A 26810-nucleotide genomic window follows, 5' to 3' on the forward strand; every position below is an offset into this window, starting at 1 on the left:
ATCACAAAAGTTACCAACTGAACGATATTAGAAATAATAATTAGGCTTAGCTTTCTCTTCAGTGACCAGTTGATGTGCAGCAAACATTGGGTTTGAGCTGTGGTCATAATCAGTTATCCTGGGATAATGATCCATGGATAAACCATTAATCTAAAAGCTAAAGTAAATTGAAAGGGAATCCCAGGTGTGGTCAAGCTCACCTGACAACAGTATGATTTTGATCTCCATCATACCACCTTTTGAACGTTATACATTCAAGAAAATTTTTTTTGAGGGGGGGGACAGTTTGAAATCTGCTCTAGGGCATGTCATTTCTGACTCTGCAGTGGAGCACACTGATCTGTAAATTATTTTAGGTACTAAGTAAGGTATGAATGGTGGAAACATCCTGGAATCCTTGTTTGTGAGGATAAACAGGCCTAATTTGGCATAGCAATCCTGAGATAATCTGTATGAAAACAAGCCTTAGATGCATTAATAGAATGGATACACAATATAATATTCCATAAATATGCAACAATACAGAAATAGAATAGGCACAGATGGTATATTTTTATTTCTCCAGTACTTATTTAACGTGCACATGTTTTTCCAGCAGGAATAAGAATGAGAACCTTAAATTCTTGTTTCAAAGCCTGGTTTACATGCTGCCAGTCACGGTACACAGTTCAGACTTTTTTGTACGGTTTTGCTCTGATCAACTAAACCTTGTGAAAAATGCATGTGCGGGTCAACTGTTTGCTTTTCTTTTGGATCACTTCTTTGTCTCTTGCTGTCTGAGAGCAACTCTGAAAGCCAGAGAGCAGCTTTGAAAGAAACTTAATATTTTATGCTGTCATGTGAGAAATTTTAAATGGGAAAATGACCAGAAGTGAAGGGGTTAAGCAGCTCCTCCCTTATCAGTTTTTCTAATTAAAAATAGGCCTCCTAAGGATACTTTTGGTTAAAAAAAACACAGCATGTGATGTTTAGTTTCTTCAATCTCTGATCTGCTGATAACGCTTAATTATTATTAGCACTAAAATAATAGCAGTTGGACATTATTGGGACACTGGAAATTTATAGTGAGTTCCAGTTAACTAAATATCACCATGCCTAATGGTAGCTGGAACTACTGTTAATCTCCAAGTGTCCCAGTAGCACCCTGTAATAACAACAAAACAAGAATATTTGTAATATTAGTTATTTTTATAAATGCAGATAGAGTTCAGCAGTATTTGATAGAATACAGCATTACTGTTCATGATGATCAAGGGTGATTATCAGCAATAGGATTTGAAGCATGTTCCTGGGCAAAACCTATTACAGTCCATCTCTGTTCCGTGAAATGCCCTCTGCCTCTGAGGATTCTCAGTCTCAGTCCTCCCCGATTCACTAGGTGTGGCTCTGTAGCTTTAGTCAGTCAGGGATCTTCCATCAAGGATGATATGATAGGGTTTCCATGGAGAGAATGACAGGTTCCCTGGGGAAAAGAAACCCTGGGTATTGCATGGGCTGTGGGAAAGGGACATCTCTGTGTCTGTGAGAATGCTTGGAAGAAAAGATGTGTGTCCAATGAGAAAGAGAGACTCTGGATATATTGGTTAGGCTCTGGTGGGTGGGTAGGGGGAGAATGATCCTCATATGGCCTGGCCTGACCCGCCCCCCTCAATTCCTTTATGCAGCTCTTCATTTCTGCTGTTGTAATGCTGGCTCTCCCTGTGCAGGTGGAGGGGGAAGGGGAGGCAGACAGCATGGGGGGGAGGGGGAATAGGGGCTTTGTCTGGCTCAGGATTGGGGAGGGGCACTGTGAGAGAACATTGGTTTCCTTGGCAACTGAAGCTGGTCACTAGGGTGAGGGAACCAGAAAAAGGCTGGGAATAAATCTTCTATTCAGAAAATCCTCACAAGGTTGAAGATGGGGAGGGGGATGTGTGTAGGGGTGTGAGGAAGGGGCTGAAGTGAGGGGGAGGGGCAGAATGGAGAAGGAGAAAGCTTTGATTAGAGAATGGGATGCAACAAGAGAATGAACTGAGGGAAAGGGAAGGAAGTGTAGTCATGCCTTTAACCAGGAGGCCTTTAGTTTTGGGGACATAATGACATTAAAATGCTTTGTGCCGACTGTACTTTGGAGAGTCCAGTCACCTATGGCAATCATCACCACATTGTTCAGAGAGCTTCTGGAATACAATATACCACTGTCAAAATGTTGCTATCTTGCTATGGCTAGTGGCCCAAGCAATGAAATAACTTGCTTGCATATCATCTTACCAGAAAGTTTTAAGTATCCCTAAAATGATTAAATGTGTGAACAAATAACGCACATACTAAGAAATTAGTGGATGGGAAAAGACCAGTATTTACCATAATCAATAGAGCTTTGAACTCCCTTGAATGTGGTAGTTTATAGGATGCAGTTTTCAGTCATGATTAGATAACGGAAAGAAAAATCCAATGAAACAGAGTGAAGGTCTTTACTGATCAGGAGCTTATGTCATTGTTTCCCCTCTATTGTTTTTGTTTCACAGCTGTGTGGAAGCCAGTGTTTTTTAGACTATAGTTTGGGACTGAAAAGTGTCTCTCTTGCAAGTCAGGAAACAGAAGGAAGACCAGGATGAGCTGGGAGTGGAAGCTTTGGGAGGGTATAACAACACTAAAGTGCCACTAGAATGGCCATGAAATACAATCAGCAAGGCTATATGTTTGTAAATACTAAACATGAAAAATAAAATATACACTTGTTCAGTGTTAATTGATGTGAGATTTGTGCGTTTTATGTTAGGGAGAAGAAAAGTAGTATGGAGTTACTGCACTCTTTGGGAGCCCTCGTGAACAATTATTTTTTGTGAAATGATAGAAGCATGGAGGGCCTTCCTAATAGTTTCAAACAGAATGTTGCATAGTGTAGGAGCTACCACACAGAGAATGCACATGAACAAGTAGCTGCTGATTGTACTTTCAGAAGGTTTTGCTCAGATGAATGGACCTCTGAAAATAGCAGGAGTGGTGGTCCTGCAGGTATACTTTATCTCATGTCCTCCCAATCAAAATCTTACAACCAGACACGTGTTGTGAATTTTGTGTTGGGAAATTCCATGCATTTGTGACCCTGGTATGGATTGGGAAAGTGGCTCACCAGAGAGAGGGTGTATGCTATTCCTCAGTGCTGTTTATCCTACGTGAAATGGCCCCGAGGGATATGCTGTTTGCCTCACTGGGAAAACCTAGGTATACCCTATCAGTACTAATTTTAACAGAGTTATTAGCCTCTTCAAGATCACAGCTAAAGTTATGCAAATTTTCATATCTCTGAACATGCTGAAGCCCGGCACCAGGCTCCTGACTTGCTGTGCGGGCCAATTGGTGGTATAGAAAATACTTTTGAATGGCACTTCAAACTCCAGCTTAAACATCTTTTAACAAAAGAGTAGAAGGTATCAGTCATGACAGTGTATTTAAACCATTTCAGTAATAACATTTATCAGTCAGAATACTGCATATGTAAACAATACAGCACAACTGGTTTTCAGATGCTGCTATAAATCATGTGAAGCTAGGCTCCTTGGACACTTCCTAAGCCTTCCCTCATCTCTAATGTGTTTGTTTGTAGTGCAGCTACCCTCTTTAAAAAAACAAAAGGTTTTTTTCAAAGTACATTGCAGTTTCTGCTAGGGTATATCTGATTAAGGCTTGGGGGGTGGGGTGAAAGGCAGTTGGATACGCTCCACCAATGTATACGATCTTTTCAGGTCTATTGACCAAAGGGGCAGTGTCAACATGGGGATTCTTCTCCAAAGCATTGCAGTGACTGCTCTAGTCTAGAGACCTCCACTAAATTTTGGATCTGGCAGGGGTGTCAAACATGCGGCCCAGGGGCCGAATCAGAGGGTTCCTATCAGCCCCCCCCCCCCCCCCCCAGCAACTGGCTGTTATCTACTTCCTTCTCCCTCTCTCTTGCTTCCTTCTGCATCTCAGCTTGCTTTGCAAGGCTTGCTCAATTGCACAGGAGCTAAAGAGCAAAACCTTGATTTTCTCCATTGGTTGCGGCTCTTCCCCCTCCTGGTCTCCTGGGGAGGGAGGGAAAGAGCCAGAGCTTCCTTTGCCCAGTCGCCTGGATCCCATGGAAGAAATACAAAGAAAGCACCTTTAAGACCAAAAAGTGCTAATGTTTTAAGCATGTTTTCTTTTAAGTTAAAAAAACCCTTTAGTTGTGTTTGTCTGTGTCCTTTAAAAAGTTTATATCTCTGCTACCTAATCTTAAATAAGTACACACATGACTTGGCCTGACGTGGTCTCATTTATGTCAGATCCGGCCCTCATAACAAATGAGTTTGACATCCCTGCTTTAAAGGATATATCTGCAAGAATTTGTACAAACATACTCTTGTTTGGGAGTCAGTTGATTCCTCAGTTTATAACAACCCAGTCTCACGTCATCCCTCCTTTGCTTACTGCTCTGAGTATCACAGTTGTAAAAAAATTGGAAAGCCTCCTCTCTGTAAAAATAATAGAAAAAATAGAAAAAAATAATAGAAAGTAAATAATAAAAAATAACAAATAAATAATAGAAAGTCTAAAAGAAAATTAAAAAATAGAAAGTCTAACAGATAAGTTGGTTTTTTTAAAAAAAGCTGAAGGAAGGGTGTAAAAATATAAGAAAAATGATTAATGGAGGAGACAAACACGTCAAGTGTTTTCAAATATTTATCAGACTGTAAGAAAGAAGAGGGAGAACAATTGTTCTGTGAATTTGCTGTGAATATGATAAGAAATTGTGGGTTGAAATTAGAGGGAAATAAGATTTGAGGGTTTTTTTTAAAGTAGGTCTGAATCTATTCTGTGATTCCACATAAGAGCTGTACAATTCAGCATTCTGAGAACACTGGCCTTAGTTCTTTTTTTTTAAATTTCTCATACTTATAGCTGTTCAAATTGACTTAAAATAAAAGTATAGGCAAAGTCTGTTGGTCTTTCAAATGGGGCCTAGGATGGTGGAGCAGGTAGGTCTGCTTAGGACTAGTGTTGCCAGCTCTGGGTTGGGAAATACCTGGAGATTTTGGGAGGTGGAGCCTAGGGAAGGTGGAGTTTGGGGAGTGGAGGAACCTCAGCAAGGTATAATACCATAGAGTCACCCCTTCAAACCAGCCATTTTCCCCAGGGGAGCTGATCTTGATTGCCTAAAGATCAATTGTAATAGTGGGAGATCTCCAGGTGCCACTCCTGGAGTGGTAACCCTAATTAGGAGTGGAACAGAGTAGGGCTTTCTGTTACAGGATTTCAGGTTTTAGAGACCTCATGCCTGCCAGAAGCATAATAAATCAAACAAAGGTCTGTGAAGTGGACAAACTTAAAGGACTTCCTATGGACTGCAAAGTGACCTTTCATGTCACAGAACTGGGGTGCTTGTTATGCTTTGAAGGTTATGACAACGATCAGAGTATTAATTTTGTGTAATTTTGGAAAGTGTTAATTTTTGTTTGTTTCAGAATTGTTCTTCTGTTTTTCAGCACAAAAACTTCACAGTCTATGGGGGTGGGGACTTCAAATCCATAGCTGGTTGAAATTTTTAACTTGTTTAGCTATCAAGTTTTGCTTTATCATTTTCAACATTTTTTTTATTGCCAGATCTTGTTCTGTCTTGTAATACTTCCAAACAACCCTAATAACCTGGGAACACAGACATGAAATTGTAAACCAAATTAAAATAAGTATAAATGTAGAAATAAACTGATAGGTCTGCCTAAAATCAGTCTCTCTCTCTCACTCTCTGATTAGTAAGCAAACAGGAATTTGTTTGCTTATAACATGGGCATCCACCCCCCTCCCCCCCCCAAAACAACAACAACATTCTCATGTTACTCACTGCCGCTACTCGCCTGCTCCTCCCTACATTGCATTGTGATACCCCCTTCCCCCATGGCCTTGAACTAGGGGTCCCAAATCCCCCGCCTGGGCGGGGGTCCCCCGATTTGGGGCCTTCTCCCCCCGCTCGCCAAAAACCCAGAAAGCGGGAGGAAAGGCGGCCCTTCCCACCCAGCCGCGATCCCAGCAGCTTCTCCCCACCTTTGAGGGCAGCCCGGCCAGCAGCTCCAGAGGTGGTGGCGCCGCCGGGCACGCCTCACTTCTGGCTGGCTGCCCGCTGCAGCTGCTTCCAAAAGCGTGGCCGGAGTTAGAGGCGAGCTGCAGCACTTCCCTGGGGCCCTGCCTCCTGCCTTGCCCTTGCCTTTGGTGGCTGAAGGAGCATCTGTGAGGCGTTGCAGGCGCTGTCGGGGAAGGGAAGGCGCGCGGGGGAAGGCGTTGCAGGCGCTGTTGGGGAAGGCGCGCGGGGGAAGGCGTTGCAGGTGCTGTTGGGGAAGGCACGCGGGGACCAAGCGGCGGCCTCCCTGCAGCCTTCGCCGCTCAGGCAGGCCGGGGGGCAGGGACCGGAGAGATCCAAGGCCCCGGGAGTGGAGCAGAGTCCAGCTGGGAAGGCGGCGCTCAGCTGGGCTGGTCGGAAGGCTCTTATGGCGCCGCAGAGGGAAGGCGCGGTGGTCAGTTCTACATCTACACTGGGGAGAAGGTGGCCTCAAGGAGCTGAGCGCCGATCAGCGTCTTCCCTAGTCCCTGATCGGTTTGGCAGCTCCTGTGCCCAGGAGAGCAGAGAAGGAAGCCGCTGAGGGGGGGGCCGCACCCCCCCCACCTTCACACCACCCCCTTAGCCAGGCCTCTGGAGGGAGGCCCGGAAAAGGCCACGGAAGGGGCGCCTTTTTTCCGAGAGCGCGCAGAGCGCACGCCCCACAGAAGAGCTCTGGCAGCTGCAGCCAAAGAAGAGCCGAGCGCTCCCCTTCCCCGCTGCTCCTTTTCGGGGCCTTGAGCCTGCTGCCTTCCACCGCTGGGCCCAGCAGCCCCCCAGCCTCCAACATCAGCTCCGCCCCGACGGTGGTGGTGACCTTGGCTGCGGTGCTGCCCGAGCGCAACGTGCGCTGCGTGTGGGCCTGGCCGTGTGTAAAACCTGCCCTGCGCTTCTGCGCTTGGCCCTGGGGCGCTGAAGCCCTAGCTGCTCCGCAAAGGCCTCGCCCTCCGCATTGTCTTCGCCTCTGCCGACCACCACGGGGACTGCTCCTACAAAGAAGCCGAGCAGAAGGCCCTGAAGCTGCGGGCCTCCCGCGATCCCGACGCGCTGCTGGGCCTTGGCTGCAACTCCCCCACCTTCGTCGCCGGGCACAAGGCCTCGCAGTGGTGCCTGCCGCTTCTAAACACAGGCGACTACTACCAGGAGCCTGGGTTCAAGACCCTTGTGTACGCCGGGCCGTCGGGGCGGGAGCTCAACGTCTTCCTGACCCTCCTGCACCGCCGCTTCAACTGGGCTGCCTGCGCCACCTTGGCCTCCAGCGGCGAGGCCCTGCATTTCCACCGCTATCACGCCCTGTTGCGCATTCAAGGGCGGTGGCTGGGTGCCCCCAACTTCTTCATCAGCGGAGGAGTGCATGATCGCCCCAGGACACTGTTGAGTTCATCCGAGCCCATGGACGAGGTGAGTCCGGCCAGACCAGGGCTGGATTATCAATTAGGCCAAGTAGGCACCGGTTTATGGGATTCTGTGCCTTTAAGGGCCCCGGGCCAGCTTTTCCTCCATTTCCCAAGTGCAGCCAGTAACTGAATCGCTCTTTGCCCGACTGGAGATGTGGGGGGGGGAGGCTGTTTTTTGAGGTAGAGGCACCAAATTTTCAGTATAGCATCTAGTGCCTCTCCCCAAAATACACCCCAAGTTTCATAAAGATTGGACCAGGGGGTCCAGTTCTATGAACCTCAAAAGAAGGTGCCCCTATCCTTCATTATTTCCTATGGAAAGAAGACATTGAAAAGGTGTGCCGTCCCTTTAAATGGGATGGCCAGAACTCCCTTTGGAGTTCAATTATGCTTGTCACAGCCTTGATCTTGGCTCCACCCCTAATGTCTCCTGGCTCCACCCCCAAAGTCTCCTGGCTCCACCCCCAAAGTCCCCAGATATTTCTTGAATTGGACTTGGCAACCCTACCTTGAACTCCCCTTCCACTCAGTTTCCTTTTTCCTACCAAGCCCCACTGTAGCACTACAATACACCTTTGGAACTTGTAGGAGATTTCCCACTTTTACAACTGATCTCCAGCTTGCAGAAATCAGCTCCCTTGGAGAAAATGGCTGCTTTGAAGGGTGGACTTTATGGCATTGTACCATGCTGAAGCTCCTCCCCTGCCCAAGCCCCACTGTCTCCTGGATCTACCCCCAAAGTCTTCAGGTATTTTCCAACCCAGACCTGGCAACCCTATTTGGAAGGAAAGCAGAGGGAAAGCCCTTTAGAAGGCTGAAAAAGGAAGGTGAGTGAACTGGCATGCAGCAGCAAACTGATCTGCTGCATTTGAAAGGGGAACCTAGCTATACTATCTTCCCATAATGAAGGTGGAGGGAGTGTCTGCAGGGACACTTCCTACTTAGCCATTACACAGATTTACTTTTGAGTTAAATTAAAAGAGATTTTACTTTTAACCCAGTTTAAAGGTGAAAGCCCTGGGAGTGCCATGAGTTGCACTTGGAATGAAGTATAATGTTATGTAAATGTTTCCCTTTAACATGCAGATTTCCTGCTTTCCATATGGTAAAAATCCCTGTGTGGCAGCAGCCATGATTGGGCTATTCCTTTGCTTTTGATAACACAAATACATCATTTGATGGGAGTTGAAATATTTGTAGCATAAGTACAGGTGTCTTGAGATAGGGTTGTCAACCTCCAGGTGGAGCCTGAACATTTCCCACAGTTACAGTTTATCTCCAGACTACAGATCACTTGCCTTGGAGAAAATGACTGCTTTGTAGGTGGACTCTATGGTAGGGTTGCCAAGTCCAATTCAAGAAATATCTGGGGACTTTGGGGGTGGAGCCAGGAGACTTTGGGGGTGGAGCCAGGAGACTTTGGGGCGGAGCCAGGAACAAGAGTGTGACAAGCATAATTGAACTCCAAGAGAGTTCTGGCCATCACATTTAAAGGGACAGCACACCTTTTTAAATGTCTTCCTTCCATAGGAAATAATGAAGGATAAGGGCACCTTCTTTTGGGGCTCATAGAATTGGACCCCCTGGTCCAATCGTTTTGAAATTTGGGGGATACTTTGGGGAGAGGCACTAGATACTATATTGAAAATTTGGTGCCTCTACCTCAAAAAACAGCTCCCCCAGAGCCCCCGAAACCTCCAGATCAATTCCCCATTATACCCTATGAGAAGACGTTTCCCTCTCCACCCCCCTCCCCCCCGCCCCCCCCTTTCTGGGAAATCTGATGCAGGAGACAGAACTCACTCACCTCCAGAGGTGCAAAGGCACATGGTCCTTTGGGGGCGTGGCTGGGCTCCCCTCCCTTCACCGGCCAGCTGACTGGGGGCGGGAAGCAGCCTGAGAAAACGGAAGAGCTCTGGCTGCTGCGATCGGGGCTGGGTGCGAAGGGCTGCCGTTCTCCTCCTCCCCTCCCCCCCCGCTTTCCCTTTTATGGCCAGCGGGGGGAGGAGGCTCCAAATCGGGAGTCTCCAGGCCTACCGGGGGATTTGGGACCCCTACTCTATGGTATTATATGGCAATGAGATCCCTGCCCTCTCCAGGCTCTACCCACAAATCTCCAGCAATTTCCCAACCTGCAGTTGGCAATCTTATGCTCTGGTCCAAGCTTCTTTGAACAGACAGCAATGCCTGAAGTATTTTGGTTAAATACTGCAGACTGTATACCCACCAGTTTTCCAAGAAGGGCTTAACTCCTTTTCATTTGTTGATCTGAACCACATGTGTAGGTTTGAGGGCAGGACCATGGCCCTGAGCCTTTTTCAAGCCATTGTAATTGTTTTTTCGAGCCTTTATAATTGCTTTGTAAAAGTCTTTGACAGACAAAATAATTTTTTAAAAGAAAAACACTCTGTCGGGAAGCCTGCCTGTCATCTCTTTTCATCCCACAGACATCTTTATTGCAACACCAAAGCAGTTAATTATTATTGCCAGCAGTTGAAAGGTTTGATCTGTTTCTTGGCACATTTTACCCTGCCTTCTTCTTTCCCTTTCAGTCTCTGAAGGCACAGTTCAACACTCAGTCACTTATATTAGCAGAAGTGACTAATACTGGAAGCTTCAGAATCATAAATGCTCTGATATAGCAACAACAACAAAAAACCCACCCTCCTGCTTCTAGGTGTTGGAAAGCCATGGAAATGTCTCTAGTTAGACTCCCACATTGGAAGGGAGCCTGGGCAGGCTGGCAACCCTACTCCCCATCCCACTTTAAACTGTGTTAGCAGAAAAAGGGTTGCTGTTTGAGAGCATCCCATGCAGGGGCAGCCCGACATCCCATGGCGCCCTAGGCAGACTCACTGCCTGGCACCCCCCCCAAGCACCCCTGTGCCACCCCCGCACCCCCTGCGCCTCCCCTCCTCCCCGCCACACCCCCTCCTCCCTCCTTTCGGATCCTTCCTCACCCCATGTCAATTTCAATGCCGGAACCAACTCTAGTGCCATGTTCCAGCTATCTAAAGCCCCCCCCTCCCCGGCTGATCACTCAAACACGGGTAAAACTGCACGGCGGGGCCGGGAGGCGCTTACAATCAGTCAGGATCAGCATCCTGAAAGGCCAACCCTGCTGCTGCTGACTCCTCTCCCATCCAGGAAGAGGGGAGGGGAGGAGTCAGCAGCAGCAGGATCGACCTTTCAGGATGCTGAACCTGACAGACTGTAAGCACCTCCCAGCACTGCCGCACAGTTTTACCTGTGATTGAGTGATCGGCCGGGGAGGGGGAGTGCTTTAGATAGCTGGAACGCAGCGCTAGAGCCGGTTCCAGCATTGAAATTGACATGGGGTGGGGAAGAGTCCGAAGGTCATGAATGTCACCAAGCCTCCCTCCTGCACTTCCCTCCCACTTCTGCATTTTCCTTCTCTGCCTCTGTTCATTTGTCTTTCCTCTCTCAAGGCCAAACACATCAGAGCTGAACTTGGCCATTTTAAAATGTCACAAGGTTGCAGCATAGCAGGGCCAGGCAACCTTATTCCCCTTAGGGTGGCCATAATGTCTGAAGGCCAGCCAGGGACACCTTGGGGGGGGGGAAGGTAGGGGTGTGCGCGCGAAGCAGGAAGCAGGAAGTGACGTCACTTCCGGTGATGTCATGCGACCGCCGGAAACAGGAAGTGACATCACTTCCCGTGACATCATTTCCCCGTGCCACCTGCCGGAAACAGGAAGTGACATCACTTCCTGTGACATCATCCCCCCCGCGCCACCTGCCGGAAGCAGGAAGTGGCATCACTTCCTGTGACATCATTTCCCCCAAATGACATCATTTCCCCCAAATGCCACTGCCGGAAACAGGAAGTGACTTCACAGCACTTCCTGTGACGTCCCCAAAAATCCCCCAAATATCACCGCTGGAAACAATTTTGTTCTCAAATCCTGTATATACTTCATCAGTATATGGGATAAGGCACTTTCTCAACTGTGCTGCATAATGCAGCCTATTTATTTTGTCCTGTTTGCTCTGTTGGCTCTATCTGCGCCACCTTCATCACTTTCGGGGTGTGGATCCCCCAGTGGGGTGGTCTCCCGACTCCCTCCGCCGGCTGTTTCTGATAGCCCTGCGCCCCCTCTTTCATTTGATATGTGTCCCGTGCGGGTGCCACCCTCCCGCCGGGAGATGCCGCAAAATGAGCCCCCTTGAGGCTTATGGTGACAGGGCTCGGGGGAAGCGAGCTAGACTGCTGTTCTTTTGAGGGGTTATAGAGTGTTTCGAGCCCGTCCCTGTGGCATCGGTCCCATCGTTGTGGGACCCAGGGGGCCGGTGCAGCGGCATGCCGAAGCAGCCTGTCACTAATAACACAGGTCGAGATGCAGGACAGGAACCAGGAAGTGACCGACAGGCTGCTTCAGCGTGCCGCTGCGCCGGCCCCCTGGGCCCCACAACGATGGGACCGATGCCACAGGGACGGGCTCGAAACACTCTATAACCCCTCAAAAGAACAGTAGTCTAGCTCGCTTCCCCCAAGCCCTGCCGCCATAAGCCTCAAGGGGGCTCATTTTGCGGCATCTCCCGGCGGGAGGGTGGCACCCGCACGGGACACATATCAAATGAAAGAGGGGGCGCAGGGCTATCAGAAACAGCCGGCAGAGGGAGTCGGGAGACCACTCCACTGGGGGATCCACACCCCGAAAGTGATGAAGGTGGCGCAGATAGAGCCAACAGAGCAAACAGGACAAAATAAATAGGCTGCATTATGCAGCACAGTTGAGAAAGTGCCTTATCCCATATACTGATGAAGTAAATACAGGATCTGAGAACAAAATTGCACCAGAAGACACAAACACAAAGCTCCCTTACACTGAATCAGTGCTTGGGTCCACCAAAGTCAGTATTGTCTAGTCCAGTCACAAACACAAAGCTCCCTTACACTGAATCAGTGCTTGGGTCCACCAAAGTCAGCATTGTCTAGTCCAGTCACAAACACAAAGCTCCCTTACACTGAATCAGTGCTTGGGTCCACCAAAGTCAGTATTGTCTAGTCCAGTCACAAACACAAAGCTCCCTTACACTGAATCAGTGCTTGGGTCCACCAAAGTCAGTATTGTCTACTCCAGTCATAAACACAAAGCTCCCTTACACTGAATCAGTGCTTGGGTCCACCAAAGTCAGTATTGTCTACTCCAGGGGTGGCCAGAGGGAGGGAGGGAAGGAAGGAAGGAAGGAGGGAGGGAGGAGGGAGGGAGGGAGGGAGGGAAGGAAGGGAGGAGGGAGGGAGGGAAGGAGGGAAGGAAGGAAGGAAGGAAGGAAGGAAGGAAGGAAAGGAAGGAAGGAAGGAAGGAAGGAAGGAAGGAAGGAAGGAAGGAAGGAGGGAGGGAAGGAAGGAAGGGAGGAGGGAGGGAGGGAAGGAAGGAAGGGAGGGAGGGAAGGAAGGAGGGAAGGAAGAAAGGGAGGGAGGGAAGGAAGGAAGGGAGGGAGGAAGGGAGGGAGGGAGGGAAGGAAGGGAGGAGGGAGGAAGGGAAGGAAGGAAGGGAGGAGGGAGGGAGAGAGGGAAGGAGGGAAAGGAGGAAGGGAGGGAGGGAAGGAGGCAAGGAAGAAAGGAAGGAAGGGAGGAGGGAGGGAAGGAAGAAAGGAAGGGAGGGAGGGAAGGAAGGGAGGAGGGAGGGAGGGAAGGAAGGAAGAAAGGAAGGAAGGAGGGAGGGAGGAGGGAAGGAAGGAAGAAAGGAAGGAGGGAGGGAAGGAAGGAGGGAGGGAGGGAAGGAAGGAGGGAGGGAAGGAAGGAAGGAAGGAGGGAGGGAGGGAAGGAAGGAGGCAAGGAAGGAAGGGAGGAGGGAGGGAGGGAAGGGAGGGAAGGGAGGGAGGGAAGGAAGGAAGGAAGGAGGGGGGAGGGAGGGGAGGGAGGGAGGGAAGGAAGGAAGGAGGGAAGGAGGGGGGAGGGAGGGGAGGGAGGGAAGGAAGGAAGACCGGCCGCCCCCTCCCGCCAGCCGCCCCTCCGCTTTCGGCCCCCCCGCTTACCTTGTTCCAGGGCGGGTGGCGGCCTCTCCTCCGGGCGGCTGGTGCTGCTGGCGGGGCTGGCGGCGGCTGCGGAGGCCGGGGAGGCGGCGGAGAGGCCGGCGCTGGTCTCTGGAGGGCCTCCAGGGACCAGCGCCGGCCTCTCCGCGGCCTCCGCTGGCCTCTGGAGGGCCTCCAGGGACCAGCGGCGGCCTCTCCGCTGCCTCCGCAGGCCGCTGGAGGGCCTCCAGGGACCCGCGGGGGCCTCTCCGCTGCCTCCACGGGCCTCTGGGGGCCCTCCAGGAACCCGCGGGGGCCTCTCCGCTGCCTCCGCGGGCCTCTGGAGGGCTTCCAGGGACCCGTGGGGGCCTCTCCGCTGCCTCCGCGGGCCTCTGGAGGCCCTCCAGGGACCCGCGGGGGCCTCTCCGCGGCCTTCCCGGCCTCCGCCACCGCCGCCGGGCCCCGCGCACGGGCGGGGAAGGCGGCGAGTGAGGGAGCCAGCGTCCCTGCGCGTAGCGCACGGCGGTTGTGCGCGCAGGGACGCTGGCTCCCTCACTCGCCGCCTTCCCCGCTGCGCGCGGCCCGCCGGCTCCCCGCTGGCTATACCGGGACTTTCTAATGGTCCCGGTATAGCCAGCCCGGGAGCCGGGAATTGGGGGCCAGAACCGGGAAAGTTCCGGGAGACCGGGACGGTCTGGCCACCCTAATTCCCCTGCACACATGCATTTTCAATTCTGAAACAGCTGTTTTGGCCCTTGAAAAAGCACACAGGGGACAGGAAGACAAGATCACCTCCTCTTGACCCTCTGTGGACCTTGCAGCAAGGTCTCTAAAATGGTGTTGGCATCCATGGGTCAGACCCATGTATGCTGCAATTACTTTGGCTCTTAGTGCTCTTAGTGCTGTAATGTTACAATAGGCCTGTGTTGGCATGAGAGACATGGCTCTTTTATCTGCTGTTAGGTTAACTGTTATGATGTCACAGGGAATCTGGCTGGTCTAGGAGACTTTGGAATGTAAAACTGAATATATGAAATTATCTTATTCTATGTCAAGCCATTGGTTGATAAATAAAGTCTAATACTCTGCTAAAGTCTCTGATCCCTCGATTGCCACTGACTGAGCCATCTGCATACCATACATGTGGTCTGTCATGAAACAAAGCCTCTTCTTCTCTTGGCCCCCCTCCCACCCGAGCCATCTACTACAATATGCCACAAGCTGACTTGTGGGCGTGGATTGGCTAATCTTAAATAATTTACCTGAAAAGACCAGATACAGGGCTGGCCCTGCCACAAGGCAAACAAGGTGATTGCCAAGGCGCCGGCCTTCTGGGGGCGCTGAATTGGGCGCCCCCCATGTGACGGTGATGTTATCAGTGGGGGGGGGGGGGGCAGAAGTTAGCCTTGCCTAGGGTGCTAGACAGTCTAGGGCTGGCCCTGGACAGATATTTGCTACTTAGAAAGTAAAGTACTTATAAAGTAAGTACAGTCTACTGTTTGACCTTTATACATGCAAATATTATTTATTCACCATAACAGCTTCAGATGTAACAGCCTTCTTGGTTTTGCAAAATTCAGCACTCTCAAGTACCTGAGCATCACTCAGTATCAAAAGGCATAAAAGCAGGGCTGCTAGTGCAGTGAGGCTGAGCACTGCCTTTCATGGGTTTTCTGGCTTCCTTGAGAGAAGAGGCCTTGGTTTCAAGGGCTTTTTTTCCTGCAGGAACATGGTGGAACAGAGTTCCAGAACTCTATAGAAACAAAATTCTCAAAAAATTGTTTAAAAGCTAATGAGGGGCACCCAGATGTTTCTCCTTCATTTCCTTCTTGAGAGTTCCAACACATCTTTTTCCAGGAAAAAAAGGCCCTGTTGGTTTCAATATACCAGGGATTTTAATGCGTCATACTATATCTTTGTCATTCACTGCCAATGCAGTGTGGATTTGAAGCCCCACAAATGGAGATGGTTCCATTGATAGCTCAGCCTTCTGATGACCCAATATGTTGATATTGGAAAGGATTAAAATACAGAATTGATGGGAGGTGCCCTGACCTGGATATCCCAAGCTCAGTCTTGTCAGATCTTGGAAGCTAAGCAGAGTCAACTCTGGCAAGTACTTGGATAGGATACCTCCTTGAAATACCAGTAGTTGGGAGGACAGCAGCAGGCTTTATTTAGCCACCTCTCTGAATGTCCTCCAGGCCCCCAGTAGGGGTCAGTCACCAGATGTTGTCATGACTTTCAGGTGCACACATGCACACACCCACACATACCACATACACCCACACATGCACATAAAGATACAAAAATAGTAAAAAAAAAATAGTGGGAGAAAGTAGGCCTGTTCAAATATAAATAGAGGCTATTTCCTCTGAGATTCCATATTTGCAAAAGTTCTCCATAAGAAGGCACTGGCAATTGTTGGGAGAGGAATGAATTTCTCTATATTAGTCAATTATCAGAAGCACAGTAATTATCAATACTATCTATGAAGAAAAAGAGAAGAGATTGGATTTATACTCCACCCTTCACTCAGAGTCTCAGAGTGGCTTACAGTCTCCTTCCCTTCCTCTCCCTACAACAGGCACCCTGTGAGGTAGGTGGGGCTGAGAGAGCTCTTTCAAGGACTTGTGCTTGAGAGAACAACTGTGAGAGAACTGTTACTGACCCAAAGTCACTCAGCAGCTGCATATGGAGGAGTGAGGAATCAAACCCTGTTCTTTAGATTAGAGTCTGCCACTCTTAACCTCTACACCAAAGGTTTTTGTAACAGCATTTTTTAAAAATTCTGTTGTACACAGAGCTCCCCCCTCCCCAAACAAAAGTTATTCCAATATTCCATTTGTACTGACATTCACATCATGGAACACTGGAAAACACTGACAGATACAAATTTATTGGAACCCTTTTCTCTTTTAGCACTGAATGTATAGCATTAAGAACTTAACGTTAGTGTTCCATCAAGAGTTTGTGGACACCTGCTTCCTTTTTCTGGTCCCAGTCTTGTGTCTTTTGTAATCTTCTCTAGCTTTCTGAAGGTCTGTGTTAAAGTCATGCTTCTTAAACCAAAGGGGAGAAGGGTGGGCAGAAAGACTGTGAAAGTACCACTAGGAGGGACAGTGGTGGCACAGTTTCCTGCTTTATCAATGATGTTTGTATTCAAAGACCTAAATACAGAGGCCTTTCCTACCTTCATTGTCATCCAAGAAACTACTCTTAAGGCTCCCTTTGGGACAGTGTGTGATGTACCATGGTAGTGTGGAGCTAGGGGTGCAATACTGGCAGAAATACAGAGACCCGTCCCCTTGTGTGACCAGAAGTAACTTCTGCCCACACAAGGGACTTTGTGGATTCAAGCCAAAGTCTGGTCCCATAGGCTGTAATCTGGAAAAAGTCAATGTGTTAGCAAGCACAGTGTTTTATAGCCCTCTCACTCCATCCCAGATGAATACAGTCCGACAGGGCTTTTTAAAAAGCAGGAACGCACAGGAATGACGTTCTGGCTGGCTTGGTGTCAGAGGGTGTGGCCTAACATGCAAATGAGTTTTGCTGAGCTTTTTCTGCAAAAAAATCTTTGCAGTCTGAACTTTTATGCTCTGTCTCTTACTGTATTGATATATGGCATTGAACCCTAGAAGAATAACCCTTACTTTGAATAGGCTTTACTTTACCTTGTATTTCATGGGACTGCTGCTGAGAGCTAGATGTGATGTAATGGTTAAGAGCAGTGGATTCTAATCTGGGAGAACCAGGTTTGATTCCCCACTCCCCCACATAAAACCAGTTGGATGACCTTGAGTCAGTCATAAGTCTCTCAGAGCTCTTTCAGCCCCACCTACCTCTCAGGGTGTCTGTTGTGGGGAGAGGAAGGGAAGGTGCTTGTAAGCCACTCTGAGACGCCTTTGGGTAGTGAAGAGTGGAGTATAAAACCAACTCCTCCTCCTCCTCTTCTTCCTCTTAATTCACATGCCATCTAGTCTGGAATGACCTAACACAGCTGCCTGTGTCACTTTTTAAGCTCCTAGGATCAATTCACGCTACCATTTTAAAAGACTGAGTATGTGCAAAGTTTGAGTTTTCTATTTAGCGCCATATTTCTCAGCCTTCCTAGTGATGACACAATGATGATAAAGGTGATTTGGTTCATACTGGAGGCATTGTGCCACTAAGCCCACATTTTTAGCCTTCTAGTCTGGTTGCATGAATTGACTCAGTTTCATTTTGCTTGCAGAAAACTGATTTTTTTTTAAACCTAGGGAGGTTCAATAGGACAAAGTGTGATAATTTGGGGAATTGTGGTCCTGAAGCCTTGTACATGGATGACCCTGGATGTCCCTTCCTGCTCTATGATTCTATTATTTCTGTGCTGTTTATCTGTCACCTGACTAGTACTGATAGTACTGATGGTACCTCTCTGCTTCCCCTGCAGGGCAGAATTGTGAGGTGAACTCACGCTTGGGTCGCTGCACCCCAGGAGTCTGCAAGAATGGTGGCACCTGTGTCAATCTTCTGGTGGGTGGGTTCAAGTGTGATTGCCTATCTGGACACTATGAAAAGCCCTACTGCCAGATGAGCACCCGCAGCTTCCCTGGCCACTCCTTCATCACCTTCAAGGGCCTACGCCAGCGCTTTCATTTTACCATTACTCTTACGTAAGTACTTAGCTTGGGGAACAAGGGAGTTCTGGGCAAAGAGCCAAAAACAAAAGCCATCTTTTATTAAGAGCAACCAAAATAACACAACATAAGTGTGCAAGCTTTTGATTTCTCCAAAACTCTTCAGCAGGCTAGATGTTAACAAAATAAATCAAAGGGGTAGGAGGGGGAAAAGCCTTTCAGGCGATGATTTTCAGAACTCCTTGTTAGTAGCAGGATGCTTTGTTGGCTTCACTGGGCACAGGGTGTTGCCAGTGTTCCCTGTAAGCTGAGTTATTGTGAGCAATTTATGCAGTAGCTCACACCTTTAATGCCAGTAGCTCACGAAGCAGAATTTTTGATCACAAGACTCCACAGCTTAGAGGGAACATTGCGTATGACGGGCTGGTATCAGGTGGCATACTGGCATACTGGAGACAAGAATTTAAAAAAGTCTTCCAGTTTAAAATATAATAACCAATAGTTGACCAAATATCTCCCTGATGCCAGACAGAATGTACACGTCAGTTAAAAGGCTGAGAGCAAAAGAAAAAAGGGAATAGTCCTTATAGTAGCAATAGCAAATATTCATTTTGTTGATGCATCAATAGAGTTGCCAGGTCCCCTCGCCATCACATTTGGGGGATTTGGGAGGCATTCTGGGACACAGTGATCACCCAAAAGTGACACCATCACATTATTAGCAACATGTGTGATGCTCTGGTTTTGTGGCAAAACTCTATGGTTCTTTTGCCTTCAAAACCATAGAGTTTGCCTAAAAACCAGAGCATTGCCATGTCCCTGTTTGGGCATGGGGTTTCAAAGCCTCAAAACCAGGGGAACCCCTGCAGGGACTTGGGGACTGGCAATCCTAAGAGTCGGTATATAAACCAAACTATTACTTGGTTAGGTTTTCTAGATTTTTTTCCCTCCAGAAATATTATGTTGTCATTTCTAAGAAATCTTCCCAGAACTCTGGACTCTAGAGACTCAGGATAGTTCTGCTACCACTATTGCTGCTTTTTCTAGTATCTATATTTATTTTAAAGTAATTTTAAAAATACAGACACATAGCTAAGGCATAATAAAACAAACAGTGGGTCAAAAAGATTGCTAGATTAGAATCCAGACTGCGAGAAAACAATTTAAATAGTCAATATAATTCTGTTTGAATTTGAACTATTCTAGTAGCGCACAATAACATTGAAAGATCCAGGAAAATCCTGATTAAAAAGACTTACCTGGTGTCTTTGGAGGCTATAATCATTGTCAAAATAAATAACTTTCCTCTAGAGTCTGTATAAATCCAGTTCTGTCTTTGTAAATAATAACCATTTTAAAGTGAACCCAGAGTTATAATAAGTGTTTATTTAATGCAGCTGAACAGTGAAAGATCTGAAGAGTCTCTGTTTATTGCTTCCAATGACTAGAGCCAACTCCTGGAGGTTTGGGGCAGTACCTGAGAAAGGTGGAGTTTGGGGAGAGGTGGGCTCTCAACCGGGTTTGTGATACCATGGAGTCTGCCCTCTGAAGCTGATGTTTCCTCTTGAGGAAGTGATCTCTGTAGTCTGGAAGCATTTGTAATTCCAGAAGAATACCAGGCTCCTTGAGGTTAGTGACCCTACCATGGACAAGACACAGCCTGAGATACACTGAGGTGTAGACTGCTGGTGAGAGTCCTTCCCGAGGTTTCCACTTCAGAGCATCTAGTAGAACTCTAGCTGCCCTGCCCTGAATGTTCTAAAGCAGAAATATTCTGTCTTGTGGCTGTGACAGTGTCCACTGTCCCGCCTATGGCTGTGACAATGTCCATTTTCTGCTAAAATAGAGGGCATATTCCTCTGCAGGTGGGATCACCAAAGGCAGTGCTGACTTGGCTTTTGTACCAGCATCAACAAAATCTGATTAGCAGAACCATTTGTCATTTCTGGCAAACAGTTCTTCATCTGCTCAGACTTTGGTCATAATGTTTAACTGACATATCCCAAGAACTCTCAGCGGAACTCCCTAATATTGATATGTTAAAAAATATAACTTCTCCTGTATCTTCTGTTTCACTGTGCGGGATTGAGAGATGGACAGTTCAGTTTCCAGTGTATGCCAGAAGATGTTCGTTTTAAACAATTGTATTGATAACATATGGTAACAATTGCCATTAATAACTTCTTTTCATCTATCCCATATGCTTCTTTCTAATCACCCCTCCCCCCATTATTTGACCCCTCCAGTGTTATTTACTCAAAATACTAACATTAAAAGGTACCTTTAATTCCTAAGAACTAAAATTAATATTCTTCTTTCTTTTAAAGTTTAATCATTATCAAACATTGTCCAATGTCCTTTTATTTTCCACTTGTCTTCTACATAACTTCTAAATTTTCCCCATTCCCTTTTAAAATCTTCTAAATCATAATCTCTTAAAGTTCTTGTTAATTTGTCCATCTCACTCCATGTCATAACTTTTACAATCCAATCCCATTTTTCTGGTATTTTTTCTTGCTTCCATAACTGCGCATATAGTATCCTAGCAGCTGAAAGCAAGTACCAAATAGTAGTTCTATCTTCTTTTGGAAATTTTTCCGTTTGTAATCCCAACAGAAGAGTCTCTGCAGCTTTCTTGAATTCATATCCCAAGATCCTAGAAATTTCTTGTTGGATCATTTGCCAATACTTTTTCGCTCTTTCACAAGTCCACCACATACGGTAGAAAGAACCTTCATGTTTTTTACATTTCCAGCATCTGTCTGGCATCTTGTTATTCATCTTTGCCAAATTTTAGGAGTCATATACCATCTATACATCATTTTAAAACAGTTCTCTTTAATATTCTGACATGTTGAAAGTTTCATAGAGTTCTTCCATAAATATTCCCATGTATCCATCTGTATTTCTTTATTTACATTTATTGCCCATTTAATCATTTGAGATTTCACTACTTCATCTTCTGTAGACCATTTTAAAAGTAACTTGTAAGTTTTTGAAATTAATTTTTCATTATCTCCAAGCAGAACTTTTTCCATTTCTGTTTGCTCTCTTCTTATTCCTTCAGTTTTAATATCGTTTTCCACCAAACTCTTTATTTGTTGCATTTGAAACCAATTGTATTTGTTATTCAACTCCACAGCAGTTTTCAATTCTATTTTGCCACTTTGTAGTTTTAATAGTTGACAGCCATTTTTCCTCACCTGTCTCAGCTGTTATTTTTATCACTTCTGCTGGCACTATCCATAATGGTTTTCTTTCATCACCATATTTCTTATACTTCATCCATGTATTCAACAAATTATTTCTTATATAACGGTGAGAGAAAAAACTATCCATCTTTTTCTTCCCATAATACATATAAGTGTGCCAGCCAAATTTATTTCCATGACCTTCCAACGCTAAAAGTTTTTTATTCAACAGCGTCACCCAATCTTTTATCCATACTAAACAAACTGCTTCATGATATAATCTTAAATCTGGTAATTGGAATCCTTCTCTTTCTTTAGCATCTATTAAAACTTTCATTTTAATCCTTGGTTTCTTCCCAGCCCATACAAATTCCGAAATCTTCCTTTGCCATTTGTTAAATTGTTTACTGTCTTTCACAATCAAAATAGTTTGAAACAAATAGATTATTCTCGGCAAAATATTCATCTTAATTGCAGCTATTCTTCCAAGCAATGACAAGTTAAGTTTATTCCATTTTATCCTATCTTCATCCATTTTACGCCATAACTTTTCATAGTTATTTTTGAACAGGTCAATATTCTTCATTGTTATTTCCACACCCAAATATTTTACTTTAGAGGTAATTTCACATCCTGTTAATCTCTGCAACTCCTTTTGTTTATTTATTTGCATGTTTTTACATAAAATTTTTGATTTTTCTTTATTAACATAAAATCCCGCCAGTTCTCCATATTCTTGTATTTTAGCTAACAACAAAGGTGTGACTTGTGTAGGATTTTCCTTTATAAACATTACATCATCTGCAAATGCTCTATATTTGTAAATAAATCCTTTAACTCTCAACCCTTCTATTTCTTTAAAATCTTGTATTTGCATCAATAAAATTTCAAGAGTCATTATAAACAACAAAGGTGAAAGCAGACAACCTTGTCTTGTACCTTTGCTGATTATCATTTCAACTGTAAGATCTGCATTTATACATAACCTTGCATGTTGTTCAGTATATATTGCCTTTATCATTCTTATAAAGTTTTCCCCCAACTCTGTTTTCTACATTACTGCAAACATAAAGTCCCAGTTCAAATTATCAAACGCTTTCTCTGCATCCGCAAAGAATAATGCAACTTCCTTCTCTGGATGTCTTTCATAATATTCTACAATATTTACAACAGTTCTAATATTGTCTCTTATTTGCCTCTTAGGGAGAAATCCCGCTTGGTCTTCCTTTGTGAAATTTATCAAATATTGTTTAAGTCATTCTGCCAAAATTCTTGTATATATCTTTTAGTCATTATTTAGTAATGAAATTGGTCTATAGTTTTTTACATTCGTGACATCTCTATTTTCCTTAGGAATCAAAGAAATTACAGCTTCCTTCCATGTATCCGGCATTTCCCCCCCTATTCCCATCATATTCATCAACTTCTGAAGTCCTAGTACTAAGTCTTCTTTAAAAATTTTATTTTTTTTTGCCGTATATCCACCTGGCCCAGGCGCCCATCCAATCTTCATTGTATTAATCGCCGCTTCAATTTCTATCCTTCCAACCGGATCACCCAATTTTTTTTTCATATATTCAGTTAAGGGTGCTATTCTAATCCTCTGCAAATACACCTCCATCCTCTCCTTATTTACTTCAACACCTTCAAATAACCTAGCACAGTACCCGAAAAATTCTCTCTCTATTCTCCCCTGATCCACCATCTCTCCCCCACCAACCACAACTCTATCAATAATTTAACTTCCTCTCTTTTTCTTCAGCCGCCAGGCCAAATACCCTCCTGGTCTATTCGCTCCCCCAAAGGACCTCTGTTGTAATTTTTTCAAATTCCATTCCAATTCCCCATTCAACAAATGTCTCATTTGTGCCTGTAGTACTGTAATCTCCCTTATGACCTTCCCCCTCCCTGGCCTTTTCCTCAGCCCCACCCCTCCTTTCCCCATTTCATTTTGAATGTCCAACATCCGCTCCTCCCCTGCCCTTTTGTCCTTATTGTTTAATGTAATCAATATTCCTCTCACTACGGCTCCACAAGCATCCCACACCATCCGAAACTCCACATCATCTTTATCATTTATTTGGAAGAAAGCTTTAGTTTCATTTTCTAGAGATGTCACTAATTCTTTATTTTGTAGTAAATCTTCATTTAATCTCCATTTTCTCACTTTTTAAGACAATTTTGTAATCCATAATATTGGGTTATGATCTGCACCTATCTTTGGTAAGATTTCTATTTTCTTAGTTATAAGGCCTAAGTCCTTTGTACCCCATAACATGTCAATTATGGAAAAAGTATTATGCCTTGCTGAAAAAAACGTATAACCTCGTACTTCAGGATTAAATTTTCTCCATATATCTTCCAGGTTTTCTTGTTTAACTAGTTAAAAGAAGGATTTTGGCAATTTTCCTTCTTTATTGTTATTCCCCCCCCCCCCCCGATCTGTCCAATGTATTCTGAATTGTTCCGTTAAAGTCTCACATAATCATGACCTGGACATATGTCACTTCATCAACTTGTTTTATAATGTTTTTTTAAAAAAACATCTTTTGCACCATTTGGCGCATACAGTCTCAATAATAAGGTTTTTTTCGCATTTGTTATTACTTCTACTGCCACAAATCTTCCATCTTTAAATATTATTTTTGGGTCCAATTCTTGTTTAATATAAAAAATCACACCCCTTTTCTTCTGTTCAGCCAATGAAAAAAATTCCAGTTCCAATTGTTTATTCCATAAAAATTTATAATCCTTTTGTTTAATATGAACTTTTTGTAAGCAAATTATATTACCATTTTGTTTTTAATCCAATGAAATATTGCCTTTCTTTTTTGTGGTGAATTTAGTCCATTTACATTCCAAGATAATAATTTATAATCCATCATGGTGCAAATTCATAAAATTTACGCAGCTCCTGTGTATTTGTAATTGTAATCCTTCTTCCTTGTAGCTCAAAGCTCAAACCTTCAGGTATTATCCATCTATACCTCATTCCATTGTCACGTAGTTTTTCTGTAAATTTCTTATATGTTCTCCTGTCATTTATCACTTGTCTTGGCAATTCTTTCATTATTCTTACTCTGCTTCCTCCCACTATCAATGTCTTTTCAAAAATTTTATTCAAGATTTTCCCCACCATTTCTTTTGTCATATATCTTATAACCATATCTCTTGGTAAGTTATTTTTCTTGGCATATGATGAATTCACTCTATACATATAATCATACATATTTCTAGTCCCTTCAGGATCTTCCTCCAAGAAATCAGCAATTATTTTTATTACTTTTTTTTAAGTCTGTCCCTTCTTTTTCAGGTACTCTTCTCAGACGTATTTGTGTCTCCATCAATTTACAGTCATGGATTGTTATTTTTTCTTGCATTTTTAATAAGGTGGAATCGTGGTGTTTAACTTTCCTTTCTACCTCCTGCACTTTTTTTTGACACCACCACTGTTTCATTTCTAAGCTCTTCCGTTTCTTTTTTAAAGTCCTCAATATCTTTTTAAAGTTCTTTTTTGCAAGCATTTATCATCTTTTCCTCTCCTTTCATCATCCTAGCTTCCATTGCTTCCAACTGATCTTGCATCTTCTCCAATGAGGCAGCCTTTGCATGGGTTACCTTTGACTCTGACATTAAAAAAACAGTGAAAAATTTGATATCACCAAATTAAATTTCAACTATCAGGTTTGATAGATTAGAACTTGCCCTTTCAAATGAGCCTAATTTCGCCGTCCTCGGCTCAGATATTAATTTTTTAAAAATTTAGCCTCCCAGTAATGGCCGCCAATGTTTTTCTATGGTAATACAATCCTAGAGTAGGTCCACTTCTTCAATAGTTACTTCCTGCTTTGCTTGCCCCAAGTCACGTTCTCACTGGTAACAAAGTCTCACGATACTTGACGTATTTCCTGTGTCGACTGTAGAATCTGCAGATCTCTGACGATGGTGCTTTCACTTCACGACCGCAGGTAGACAAAACGATAAATGTCTTTCCAATTTTTAACATTGTCCTTAATTTAAGAAAGTCCAAAATTCACCCCTTCTCCTCTTCTTCTTCCAAGCTTTCAAACTTTCTCTTTCCCACCTTCTAATATTATTTTATTTGCTTTAAAATAATCCCAGAATGGTAGATAGCAATCAGTACCTTTTTCTAAGGTTAACCAGATCAACACTGGTCTTGTACAGCATCAGATGTTTAGCAGTCTCAGCCGCCCTGAGCCACTTGTGGGAAGGGCGGGATAGAAGTCACCAAATAAATAAATAAATAAAATAAATAAAGTTTAGGATCTTGTCAAGCTTATGTCAAATAAATGACTCTGTAAGCTTCTGCAGATGATGAATATGCAACTCTTCTCCGGGGATCCCTCAAAGGAGCCCCCCCCCCCCGGGACCCCTTTTAGCCAAGGTAAATCACCTCAAAGTTTCCTGTGCATATCTTGGACTAATCTCTCATTGAGAAAAGTAGGCAGAAGGCAAAAATTTGCCCTTTACTACCCTGAACAGAAGCTGCAGTCTGCCCCCCTTAGAGAGGCAGGTCAGCTCAGCATTCTCCAAATCCCAGAAAGTCAGTGTATGCCAGAGGATGTTGAGATAGCCACGAGCACAGAGGGATTTAAAAGGGGATTAGATAGATTGATAGAGAATAGCCATCAGTGGCTACTAGTCCTGCTGACTAAAGGGAACTACCTCATCCCTGAGGCAGCACACCCCTGAATACCAGTGCTTGGATGTAACACCGCAGAAAGACCTTAGCTTCTTTACTCTCCAGGACAACTAGTTGGAAACAGGATGCTGGACTAGATGGACTAGGGCAGGGGTGTCAAATCCATTGGTTATGAGGGCCGAATCTGACATAAATGAGACCTTGTTGGGCCAGGCTGTGTTGGGCCGGGCCATGTTGGGCTGGGCCATGTGTGTACCTATTTAAGATTAGGTAGCAGAGATATAAACTTTATAAAGGGCACAGACAAGCATATTTTTTGTTTAGAAAAAAAGCTTAGAACATGCTTAAAACATTTGCACTCATTGGTCATTAAGGTGCTCTCTTTGTATTTCTCCCATGGGATCCAGGGAACTGGGCAAAGGAAGCTCTGGGTCTTTCCTTTCTTCCCCAGGGGATAAGGAGGAGGAGGAGCCTCAGCCAATAGAAGGAGGTGAGGCTTGGCTCAGTAGCTCTGCTGCACAATTGAGAGAGCCTGGCAAAGCAAGCTATCCCTCCTCTCCTTTCTCCCCAAGGGAGGAGCCTCAGCCAATGGATAAAATAGATTTTGCTCTGTAGTTCCTGTGCAATTGAGCAAGCCTTGCAAAGCAAGCTGTTATGCAGAAGGAAGCAAAAGAGAGGGAGAAGGAAGCAGATGACAGCCAGTTGCTCAGGGGCCACATAGAAGCCCCCCAGGGAGCTGATTTGGCCCCTGGGCCACATGTTTGACACCCCTGGACTAGGGTTTGTTTATTATTTACTAGCCTCCCTCCCTATAATTTAGTGGTTGTTTCATTCAGCTACTTTATATGTTGCATAAAGATTCTTTTGTCA

General features: G+C 45.3%; 1 protein-coding gene across 4 annotated transcripts in view; it reads left to right on the forward strand.

Moving 5' to 3' along the window:
* Positions 1 to 26810, forward strand: part of CELSR2 (cadherin EGF LAG seven-pass G-type receptor 2) — a 134993-nt gene that overhangs the window by 58300 nt on the left and 49883 nt on the right. For all 4 annotated transcript variants that reach the window (XM_060231581.1, XM_060231583.1, XM_060231580.1 and 1 more), the window contains exon 3: positions 17900 to 18122. In XM_060231581.1, coding sequence (XP_060087564.1) covers positions 17900 to 18122 — 223 coding nt within the window. The remainder of the gene's footprint in view (positions 1 to 17899; positions 18123 to 26810) is intronic.

The sequence above is a fragment of the Heteronotia binoei genome, chromosome 2 (assembly GCF_032191835.1).
Source record: "Heteronotia binoei isolate CCM8104 ecotype False Entrance Well chromosome 2, APGP_CSIRO_Hbin_v1, whole genome shotgun sequence".
Lineage (NCBI taxonomy): Eukaryota > Metazoa > Chordata > Lepidosauria > Squamata > Gekkonidae > Heteronotia > Heteronotia binoei.